We start from the raw sequence: 12,337 nt of genomic DNA on the forward strand, positions 1-12,337 counted from the left end.
CTGGGGGGGAGTGGGGAGCCCAGGGCAGGACAGAGCTGGGGACACTTGCTTTGAGCACGTATTGATCACTTTCTAGGTGCCAAAATGACGTGCTGTACGTGAATTGTCTCTTTTAATCCTGCTACGTTAATCTTTGGGGGCCAATAATCCAGGCCATCTCCTGACTTCCTGCAGAGCTCTGAGTACTTCTCTAAGCCAGGGTTGAAAGACAAGACTGCAGCAGACACCACCAGCATCACCATGAACTTGAGGCTCCTCTGGTGTGAAGCAGAAAGACTCCGTGATCCCAAGGACTTGTGAAAGGGGAGCTCACCACTAGCCCCTCCCACCACAGAGCCTCCCAATCAAGTCCACACCTCTTGAAGAAACTGGGGTGAGCATGAGGCCACACCTCCTGTGACACAGCCCGTGCGTGAGCCAACCCTGAGGTTCCTCAAAGTGGAGGTTGCCCAACCCAACCCACATCCCCTTGGTGGGACATGGGGTGGGGGGCGCAGGGGGGATTGAGGTAGAGCACCCCACTCCACCCCTTTGGCTGGAACCCATGGCCGCTAGAAGCACTGGAGTCTCAGGAAGAGAAGTGGAGGCCAAGCCAGACAAGATGGATCCAGATGATCCCTGAGGAGGCAAACCTCCTCTCCATCTGCCCTGGCTGCTGTACCACTGCTAGGTCCTGGAAGGAGGCTGGGGGCCCCACCCCAATCCACTAGTCTGGGGTCCCCAGCCCTGGCCCCATTTCTGAGTTGCACACATGAGGATTTCTTCACTGCTCTGTCTCAGGAAGGAACTCATGGGTTTGACCCCTCACTAAGGTAGAAAGGGTGACCCCACCCAACCTCTTCGAGGCCCCCAGTCACACACAGCTCTCCGTCTCCGGGCCCCGCCTAGGTGTCATCCTCTTAAATGTCTCACAGTGCCCCACAGAAAACAGCCTGGCCTGGGGCCAGGAGAAGCAGGGCAGAGAAGCTAGCGTCCCACTCCTGGTCCTTGTCCCAGTGGTCAAACTCAAACTCCTAACTTGAAGCAAACAAGGAAACATCTGGAAGGCAACTAGGAGAGGGGCTTTCCCTGTGGAGAGGCCTAGGGCCCTGCATGAGGGAGAGTGGCCACCTAAGCCTGTATCCAGGCAACCCCTGAATCTCAGCCCAAGCTCAGAAGAGAACACATGCCTGGCAGCTTCCATGACCTCTTAGGCTACCGGAGGCCACCTGAGCTAGCTAGCACCCCCAAAGCCTGTTCCTCTGCCCCAGGGCAATGCTGAGGTAGGACCCTTCTCTCCTCTGGGTCCCAGCCTCTGTGGCACAAGGATTTGGACTGACTGGAGCTCTCAGGGCCCCCGGAGGGGGGCGGGGGCTTCCAACTCCAACCTTCTAGGGAGTCACCGGCTCACTCCACCCCCAGCCCAGGCACGGGAGTGGGGGTCGAGGACTTTCTGTCTATTCTGAAAAACTTCCCTCACGTAAGGCACCCACATCACCCCAATCTTTCCACAAAAAGAAAGTCCCCTTCTACCTTCTTAGCCCCAACCCCTCCAAAAACAGTCTGCTTACTAGTCCTGGAAACCAGCTCCACCTTCAGACTTGCCGACAACTACCAGATTCATCACCAAGAGCCGTGGGGCCTCCCAGATTCCCAACTCCGGCCTCCTACTCCCATCTCTGAGAGCTACTTGGCAGGAAGAGGAATCCTGCTCCTCGACAAGCAGCACTCGGGGGCCCCAGTACCCTGGCTTCCCAGCCAGCCAATCACAGCAGCCGGCACGCTGCCCTCCTCCCCGGGAGATGGGGCCCCGGGACTCCTGCTCTGACCGGGCGGCTGCAGAGCAAGGTGGAGGAAGGTGCCGGCTCAGCCCTCTCCCCCAGGCCCCCAAGCATGATCTGCCAGGCCCTCAGCAACCTCCTCTCCCAGCTCCTGTCTCGGAAGCACCCAGCCTGAGTTCCCAGCAAGAGGCCCAGGGAGCCACTTCCCAAACCACAGGAGTGACAGCAGCTCCCCACAGGGTTATGAAAGACCTTGGGCAGAGTGGGTGGGCCTGGGGAGAGGCCATCATTATCACATCGGAAGCAGCTGCAGCTCAGCCCCCCTGTCTGTCCCTCAGCTCTGGCCTTTGGCTAAGGGGGAAAGGGAGAGATGATTCCACCAGGCCAGGAGCAGCTGCTCAGGTTTTTCAGAGAGAGGCTAGGAAGGGAGGATTCAGAAGGAGCGGTCTCCCTGGGGAGAGAAGAGGAAGGAGAGAAGAAGGTGGGACCAAACGCCAAGGCCCTGCCTCAGAGCCACCAACGCCTGGCTTTAATCTGCTCTGGGAGGCTTTTCCATCACAAAGTCCACACACTGGGATAAAGACCCAACCGAGCCCCCCCTCCCCCACACGAAGCACATTCCACTCCCCGACTCCAGTGGGGGTGCGCAGGCACGTCCTGCTGCTGCCAATAAATAACTCACGGTGGCTGTGTAAACCCAGAGGCAAAGTACTAGTGAGTGTAGACATGCAGTTTGACTTGTTGCTATCTGGAGGAAAGACCAGGAAGGAGTGGCACCCCCTGGAGGCCAGGAGAAGGGGATTTAGTTCCTGCCGGCAGCGCAGGCCTGGGAGCGCGCGCGGGGGAGGGGGGGGCGGCTAAGACCTGGGCAGGGGCTACGCTGACCATCACACCACACGGCCCCATCCTTTGTCCAAAATTTTAAAAAGCCTCTGCTACCCTGTGCAAGGGCAGAAAGCCGCCCGAGGTCTTAGCTTTCCTTTTCCTGGTGAGTGAGGAGGCAGGAGATGTTGGGGGGCGAAGGGAGTTGTGCACGCACCCGCAGCTGGCGGGGAGAGACAGAGTGGTCCGTGTAGATGCACAGTTTTTCGATGGTCAGGGGCGTAGTCTCGCGCAGCTTGGAGGCCAGCAGCATGCAGACCGCACCCAGGAGCTGCAACTGCGCCTTGCGGGTGGGGACGCAGGACAGGTAGCGATCCAGGTAGTTCATGGCCAGGGGGAAGACTTCCTCCTCACAGCGCTGCTCCTCACACACCTGGGGGAGGGCGCACGGTCACTTCTGGGGCAGAGGCAGAGGAGACGCAGCAGCACTAAAGGTTGGGGGCTGAAGGGGATTGGGACGGGGAGCAAGAAATGGCAGGGGGTAGGTGTCCTTACAGTGACAGGGACTAAAACGCAGGATGCGCCTTCCCCAAGGTGACGCCCCCCCCCCACTTCCTCGACGTTGCCTCCACCCCCACACCCGGGGCTGGGGAGAGGGGGGCTGTAAGCCAGAGGATCCCTTAAGGATTCCAAACTGAGTCTGCCCTCCCCCATACCGAGGGCGATGGGGGACGGACGAGTCACCCACACTGTAGCCAGAGAACTGGGACCTTACCCCCATTACCGCCACCCACTGCACACACCCAAAGGGAAGGGAGGAGACTCCAGCCGCGGCCTCCCGCACTTTTCATTTCCCTGACGGCCGGAACAGCGCGCGCCACCCCCACCGCCTTCCCCGCCAGAACCCCGCGACACACACAGGAACCGGCTCTGCGGCGGGGGCGGCCGAGCCCAAGGTTTTCCAGCCGCGCTCTCCAGAGAGGGCCGGGCAGGGGAGCAAGGCAGGAGACGCTGAGAGAAGCCGGAGGGGAGAGGGTGGCTCTTGTCCCGCTTTCCCGGCCGAAGAGAGGGTTAGTTAGGGTGCCAAACGACTGGCAGTCAGAGCCAGGGTTGGAGAAGAGAAAGAAAGGACCACCTGGGAGGCAGCCGGCTAGGGTGCGCGAGCGCAAGGCCAGGCCCCGGGGATGTGCGCCACAGAAACATCTTGATGATTGTTGTTGGGACCAGGATGTCCCGACAGGGCGGCCCCGGGATGTCCGGAGCCGGGGGACGCAAGGGTGGCGGGGGAGGGGAGACCAGTCCGGGCGGTACCTCCAGCATCCAGTACGCCAGCATCTTCCGCATGTGCGGCTTGATCTCCCTTTGCACACATTGGAAGTAGGAGGCGCGGGGCACATAGCGCTCCTCCAGGCGGAGCAGGCTCTGCAGGACCCGCTGGTCCCCCAGCAGCCGCGGGTCCGGCCCGGCCCGGGGCGCGTGCCGGGTGCCCTCGCAGCACAGCAGCTCCATACTCGGGCAGCGCACGGGCAGGGCGGGAGTGCGGGCTGGCGAGCCAGAACGCAAGGCGGCGGGCCGGAGAGCGCGGGGCGCGGGACTGGTGCTGGCGCTGGCACTCCGCGTTGGAGCCTCAGCCCGCCCCCGCCGCCGCGCGCCGCTTCCCTGACAGGCGCCCCGCCCCTCGCGACCGAGTAGCAACCGTGGAATGCTCGGACGTCGCGACGTCCCAAGGGGCGGGGCCTCCGGCGCCCAGACGGAAAGGGCGGGCGGGCGCTCCCTCCCCCACCCCGCCCCCGGGCGGCCGCATTGGTCCGCTGGGCGCGGGCCGGCCGGCTTCCGGGAGCTCCGAGCCTTCTGACCACCCGGTGCAGAGAGGTACTTTGGAGGTGGGCCTCTTCCCCACCTACAAGCCCTCCCCTTTGGCTGCTCAGACTCCAGTTGCCCAGAAAGAACTTTTTTCTCCACAGGTTATTCATTCATTCAGTCAGTCATCAAACCCGACTTCACCCGCTGCTTGCTTTAGGGAATATGAATAATAATAAAGTAGCTAGTTCTTAAAAAAAAAAAAAAAAAAAGCTAGTTCTAGGTGAAGACTGTTGTAAGCACTTGTTGACTCCTCATGAAAAAAGCTATGAATTAGGTCTTGTATTGGTTTTGAAATTGAGGAAACCGAAGCATGGTAAATACAGTCTTAGTCTGAGCTATAGGATTGGGAAGCTGACAGTCTGACTCCAGAACCTGTGCTCTGCACCATTCCCTGCTGGATCAAAATCTGCATTTCAACAAGATCCCTGGTGATTCCTGTGCATATTAAAGTGCGAGAAGAGCTAGTCTAAATCAGCACATTTCAGAAATACAACAGGGCGGAAAGACCGTGGATTCAAGGCCTCACCTTCTCTTCAAGTTGGCTGTGTGGCCTTGGAAAAACCCTGAAGTCCGCCTTAGTTTCTGTCTGAGGAAAACATGGGTGGAGAAACTAGATCCTTTTTGGAAGAGTTTTTCTTTTTCTTTAATTTTTGTTTTTCTTTTTATTTTTTAGGACAGCACCCAGGGCACATGGAGGTTCCCAGGCTAGGGGTCGAATCGGAGCTACAGCTGCCGGCCTACACCAGAGCCACAGCAACACCAGATCCAAGCCTCATCTTCGACCTACACCACAGCTCACAGCAACGCCAGGTCCTTAACCCACTGATTGAGGCCAGGGATCGAACCCAAAACCTCATGGTTCCTAATCAGATTGGTTTCCACTGCACCACCACAGGAACTCCTCTGGTAATGCTCTAAATAGGAGGAGGCCATGGGGATCCCTGCCTCTCCTGGGGTCCTCCAAGTAGAGGAAACCCTAAGGAAGAGAGTTACAAGAGAGATGAGAGCCTATAGAAGAGGCAAGCTCTACGTTAAGGATTTTCTCTATCAGTTCTTTTTAAGATAATAAAGCTTTCCTCATTTACATATCATGGAAATAGTCATCGGCAATGTAGAAAACACAGATAAGCCACACAAAAAAAGAAATAATAATTGGAGTTCCCGTTTTGACTCAGAGGGTTACAAACCCTAATAATTATCCATGAGGATACAGTTTTGATCCTTGGCCTCACTCGGTGGGTTAAGGATCTGGCGTGGCTGTGGCTATGGTGTAACCTGTCAGCTGTAGCTCTGATTCAACTGCCAGCCCAGGAACTTCCATATGCCGCAGGTGTGGCCATAAAAAGCAAAAAAGGAAAACAAAAAAGGATAATAATAATTACGTGCACTTTCGCCATCCAGATAACCTTTTAAATGTCAATGTTTATTTTTCTAAAACTGAGCTATAGATATATTTTTAAATGAGATCATTGCAAACTTTTGTAAGCTCTTTTTTTCACTAACAGATATACTCACAGCACTTTTTCCACGTCACTAAATATTCACATTATTTTTAATGACTACATAGTATGCCATTGGGTGAATGTGTCGTATTCTATTTTACCAAATCTATATTGTTGGAAATTTAGGTTGTTTCTAGTTCTTCCCTATTAGAAACAATTCTGTAAAATATTTTTGTGGCAGTGTCTTTGTGCACACTCATGACTATATTTCTAGAAGTGAATTAATTTCCAGAAGTGGAATTTCTCAATCAGAGGTTATGAAACATTCTAAGGCTTTTGATACAGTTCTTATTACCAAATTTCCCTGCTGAAAGGTTGAACCAATCTAATGAACAAACATTAGATATCTACTTTAAAAAAAATCTACCAACTGGTGAGATGAAAAGTGGTTTATTAGTAATGTGCATAAATTTTTTAAATCAAGAGCTCTCGTGTCAGAGTGAATGTGTGCTGTGTACCTGGTCTGATCTTGTTTAGACCTTTACTCCTGTTTTCAAAATATAAACAAGAAGTTTCTTTAGTTAATCATTGCATTGCACTCTTTCATTAAAGAGGACAATGAACTTAAAATTGTAAAGATTATCTGTGAAATTATGGGGAGGAGCTACAGCTGCTGGCCCAAGCCACAGCCACAGTAACACCAGATCTGAGCCTCGTCTGCGACCTATACCACGGCTTATGGCAAAGCCAGAGCCTTAACCCATTGATCGAGGCCAGGGATCGAACCCACAACCTCCTGGTTCCTAGTCAGATTCGTTTCTGCTGCGCCACGATGGGAGCTCCTAGTAATAATATTTTGGACATATTATTAGACATTGACATTTCTTATGTAAGTTAGTCACCTATTCACACCCTTGGCCAAGTCTTTTGTGGGTTTTTTTTCTTATTGATTTATAAGTGCTTATTACATTTGAAGGATATTAACACTTTTTCATATTTTTTGTCACATATTTTGTGAATTTTTTTAGCTCATTGTTTGTCTTTTATTTTTGGTTCCTGATAGATTTTTTTTTTAACAAATAAAATATTTATTTATTTATTTATTTATTTATTTATTTTTAGGACCACACCCACAGCATATGGAGGTTCCCAGGCTAGGGGTTGAATTGGAGCTGTAGCAATGCAGGATCTGAACCAGCTCATGGCAACCCCTGATCCTTAACCCACTGAGCAAGGCCAGGGATCGAACCCACATCTTCATGGATACTAGTGTTCGTTAACCACTGAGCCATGACGGAAACTCCAACATTTTAATTTTTATGTAGCCTTATCTACTGACATTTTATTTAATGATTTCTGTCTTCGAATCATGCCTTCCTCACCCTAAAATTATATAGATACTAGAAAAAAATGTAGGAAATACTTTTAAATGATTTTTTTAGCACTTGTTGAAAATGCAGATTTTTCGGTCCTGCCTCAAGGCTTTCATTCTCCAAGTCTGTGATGACGTCCCCAAAATCTGAAAAAACTGCATTTTCAACAGTGTATACTATACAGGTTTCAGGTGTTTTTAAATGTGTAAATCGTTACTCACAATTACTTAGTGTATCTATAATAATTTTTTTTCAATTATTATAAGCATATTTATTTATTTATTTATTTTTAGGACCACACCCACAGCATATGGAGGTTCCCAGGCTAGGGGTCCAGTGAGAACTGTAGCCAATGGCCTACACCAGAGCCACAGCAATGCAGGATTTGAGTTGCATCTGTGACCTATACCCCAGCTCACGGCAACACTGGATCCTTAACCCACTGAGACCAGGGATCGAACCTCGTCCTCATGGATGCTAGTCGGATTGGTTAACTGCTGAGCCATGACAGGAACTCCTAGTGTATCATATTAACTGGAGCTCTAGGCTTTTTTGTCCCAAATCATTACCCAGTATGTCTCATGGCATTGATTTACTAATCAGTTCTTGGGAGTTCCTCCCATCTTGGCGCAGCGGAAGCGAATCCGACTAAGGAACTATGAAGTTTTGGGTTTGATCCCTGGGCTCGATCATTGGGCTAAGGATCTGGTGTTGCCGTGAGCTGTGACGTAGGCCGGCAGCTATAGCTCCTATTTGACCCCTAGCCTGGGAACCTCCATATGCCACAGGTGCGACCCTAAAAAGACAAAAGACAAAAAAACCCAAAAAACAAAAAACAATCAGTTCTTTATGTCACTTATTTCCCTGCTATAAGCAACTCTGGGCCTGGTTCTTGCATCTTAGATGATGCCTTATTTCAGTTATTAGTGGCCAAAGGCTTTCCCTTGGGAATTGGCCTTCAGAATTCCTGCCACTTTTGTCTGAGGAAACTCATCTGGTTTTTAACCCACTATCAGGCATAAAGTTGCTTAAGAAAGACACTAAACGCTCATTTAGTCTGAAATAACCACTGTCCTCCACTTCTAGAGAGAACTAGCCTCAATTTCAGCAAGAGAGATAGATTTAAGTTAGATGGCAGAGAAAACCCCAGCTAAACAATGATACGGGAAAGAGGAAAGAGGAACAGAATCTTCTTTGGCGACCTCTAAAAACATGGCAGGACCTCTCATTGCCCTCCTCAGCTCCTCAGTCCCCCTCTGTCACCAGTCAGCCCATTTATCCTCTCTGCTCAGTTTATCTGTTCATCCTTCCAGGTCCAGCTCAGATCCAACCTCCTCCAGAAAGCCTTCCTAGAACAGTCCAGCTACAGGAACCTGCACTAGCCTCCAAACTCCGCAGATCCCACTTCCGGCTCTGGACCTGCTCCCTCCCACTAGCCAGAGCCTAACCTCCTGGAAAGGAGAAGACAGTCCACGTGTATCAATATCCATCTATGTGCCAGGCACTGGGCCGGGGGGTAACGATCCATCACCTCACCCTCTAAGAATTATTTTCGTAGTTAATTTTTTTTTTTTTTTTTGGCCACCCCCAGAGCATGTGGCAGTTCCTAGGCCAGGGATGGAACCCACACCACAACAGCAAGCAGAACCAACCACAGCAGTGACAACGCCAGAGCCTTAACCTGCTGAGTCACCAAGGAACTCCTAAGAATTATTTCTGTAGGGAAAAACCGAGGTACAATGGAATTAAAGCACTTAGTGAAGGTCTATTTAGCTCCTCCCTAAATATACCCCTTTTTCTGCTATCTTGCCTCTCCTTAAGGACAGGGATCTTGTCCTGTTTGCCTGCGTCTACCCTGCAGGACCCAGCACTCTTGCAGTCACCAGCAATAATATCAGCTCCTTGTGTAGCACTCACAGTGTTCCAGGCCCTACGTGTCCCTACTATGGAGGAAATCTTCTCATTTTCACATTAATCTTCTGAGAACTATACTACTCTTTCCCCCCACTTTACAGAAAGGGAAGCCACTACTCTAACAGTGACTAGGAGTTCCCATTGTGGCTCAGCTGGTTAAGAACCCATCTGTGAGGATGTGGGCTCCATCCCTGGCTTCGCTCAGTGGGTAAAAGGATCTGGTGTCAGCTGTGGTGTAGGTCGCAGATATGGCTTGGATCTGGCATTGCCGTGGCTGTGGCAGAGGCCAGCAGCTGCAGCTCTAATTCGACCCCTAGCCCGGGAACTTCCATATGCCTGGGGTGTGGCCCTAAAAAGACAAAAGACAAAAAACCAAAAACACAGATTGTGGCCCCAAGCAAAAGAAAAACAGAAAAGCAAAAACAAAACCAGCAAAACCGTGACTAAATAATTTGGCCCAGGTCATAAAGCTAGTAGAGGCCAGTTTCAGTCCAGGCACTCTGGCTGCAGAGCCTATGCGCTTCACTGTATTCTACTGCCTCTTGTGCTGGTCCATGAGTGCTTATTGATTTATTAAGGAAGGGGAACACAGAGGCTGCCCAGTTCTGGAAGCTATGGTGTGAGCCCGCATCCTGGGGAAGGGGGCTCCTGGTGGGCAGGGCATTTTGAAGGATACCTCTGCCTGGCTCCTGGCTGGGACTGCCCTTCCCAGAGCAAAGTCGTCCTGGACCTTAAGGCCAAGGTCAGCTACAAGTTGGCCGTCCGCTAAGGAGGCAGGTGACCTCAACCCAGGGCCAGGGCAGAGGAGTTTCTGAAAGGTTGGCTGATCTGCCTGGAAACTTCATCAAGTACCTACCCAGCCCCAAAGGAATCGGGGCTGCCCTTGTTTTTTCATAAAAGAAAAAAAGACAAAAAGCACTTACCTAAGCACATGGCCAACAGGGGGAGGAGCTTCTGGCCAGGTGCATTCAATTAGAGAAAGTTGCTCAATGAAATGGCCAATTAGAGGAGGGGTGGGAATGGAATGTCGCAGGCCAGATGAAAAGCCCCAAGGAGGAAAGAGAGAATGCTTTCCTCCTCCTCTTCCTTCGCCCACTCCTCCTCCTCGCCAGCATTAAAATGTCCCCCTCTGAGAACTGAGAGGGTGAACAAGGTGACAGCTGAGGCCCATCACCCCACGGGGCACATTCTGTGGCTCAGTCACCTTCGGACCCATGGAGATGACAGGTGGAGGCAAGGTCGCCTGGATGGAGGCCGGGGAAAGGCTGCCGGGTCAGGCTGCTTGCGTTCAAAACCCGGCTCCACTGGGACCAGTCTGTTTCCTCTTTTGTCCAGCGAGGATGATAACAGCCTCACCCCCACGTGGGTTCTGAGGACTGAACGGGCATAAAGCAGCTTGCCCATGCCTGGCACACAGTGAGCATTCAAAGCCAGCTGTGCGTTGCTATTGTTATTAGTATTATTATTCCCTCTTTCAAGATGCACTCTTTCTCCTATAAACATACACCTAGAACCCCTCTGAGAAAAGCAAACGTTTGAGCGGAAGCCCTCCTTCTGGGATGGCAGCTGCAGCAAACTTAATGACCCAGCTCATGAGGTTAGGGGGGGCAGAGAGGTAGTGATGAACACCGCTGGGCCCAGGGCTCCGCCACTCCCCCGCCTTCCCGGGCTGTGTGACTTGGGGCGAATTATACCACCTCTCTGGTTTCCTTTTCTGAAAACTGGGATGATAGTAATACCTCCCCTAAGAGTGGCTGTGAATATGAAATGCACTCACTAATGTCAAACACCCAGAACCATGCCTGCCACATGGAGAGCCGTTAAAAACAAAAGTTCAGGAGTTCCCATCGTGGTGCAGTGGTTAACGAATCTGACTAGGAACCATGAGGTTGTGGGTTTGATCCCTGGCCTTGCTCAGTGGGTTAAGGATCCGGTGTTACTGTGAGCTGTGGTGTAGGTTGCAGACTCAGCTTGGATCCCACGTTGCTGTGGCTGTGGTGTAGGCCTGTGGCTACAGCTCTGATTAGACCCCCAGCCTGGGAACCTCCATATGCTGCGGGATTGGCCCTAGAAAAGGCAAAAAGACAAAAAAAAAAAATTTCATTGTGATCATGGTACTTAAAGGCACAGACTTCTTTATGTATAGGGACTATCGATGATAATAAAGGTAATACAATGAATGTAGAGGCACTTGGATGATAAGGAATACCAGAGATGACGGGAGTGACGGAGACGATTTGGCAAATTCTTTGCTTCAGAAAGAATGAAGACAGCGTTCTGGCCAATGAAACCATCTGTATACAAAAAGTGGTCTAATATGCTGTTACTGGATTTCCTAGTTTTCCGAGAATTGGAGAAACTTACTGAATACTATTCCTCCCCTCCCAACTTTTTACTTTGAAATATTTCAAACCTACAGGAAAGCTGCAAGAGTTAGGACTCTGAACACCAACACACCCTTCACCTAAATTCCTATGTGTATTTTGTTGAACTATTTGAAACCTAATTACAGACACTGTGACTCCTCATCCGTACATATTTCAGCCTGTGTCTCCTAAGAATGCAACGGTGTCCCACGTAACCATGAAACAATGATCCCAGTTAGAAAATGTACACTCACACAATACCACAAGCTACATGCAAAGCTCCCCCGTAGTTCCACTAATATCCTGCTTTCTCAACCCGAGATCCAATCAAGGCTCAGGTTTGCATTGCTACCTCTGTAATCTCCTTTTCTCTAGAACAGCTCCTGACCCTTCTTTTTTTTTAAAAAAAAAAAAAAAAAAAAAAGGTCTGTGATAACACTGGTATTTTTGAAAGCCAATTGTTTTACACAGTGTGCTCCCATGTGGATTTGGCAGATGGTTTTCTCTTGACTAGATGAAGATTAAGTATCTTAGGTAGAGATATTACACAGTGATGTTGTGTCTAAATGTACATTTTTTTAAAGTGGAAAAATCAAGCATTAGACCAAATGGAATATAATTTTGTTTTATTCTTTGAGGATTCAGGAGACACTGCAGGGCTTACACTATACCAGGTCACTTTTTTCTTCTCTTTTTCTTTTTTTGGCTCACCCATAGCATATGGAGTTCTCGGGGCCAGGGATCAGATCCGAACCGCACCTGAAACCTATGCTGCAGATGTAGCAATGCTGGCTTCT

At 50.6% G+C, this 12,337-nt stretch overlaps 1 protein-coding gene across 3 annotated transcripts in view; it reads right to left on the reverse strand.

The window, feature by feature from the left end:
- Positions 1-12,337, reverse strand: part of CCND3 (cyclin D3) — a 96,515-nt gene that overhangs the window by 2,499 nt on the left and 81,679 nt on the right. For 2 of the 3 annotated variants that reach the window (XM_047796941.1, XM_047796942.1), the window contains exon 2: positions 2,800-3,015. In XM_047796941.1, the coding sequence (XP_047652897.1) occupies positions 2,800-2,970 (171 nt within the window). In that variant the 5' untranslated portion in view covers positions 2,971-3,015. Of the gene's footprint in view, positions 1-2,799; positions 3,016-3,893; positions 4,248-12,337 lie in introns of those variants that run through there. The other variant, XM_047796940.1, reaches the window with a different exon arrangement.

The sequence above is a fragment of the Phacochoerus africanus genome, chromosome 9, assembly GCF_016906955.1.
Source record: "Phacochoerus africanus isolate WHEZ1 chromosome 9, ROS_Pafr_v1, whole genome shotgun sequence".
NCBI classification, from domain to species: Eukaryota; Metazoa; Chordata; class Mammalia; order Artiodactyla; family Suidae; genus Phacochoerus; species Phacochoerus africanus.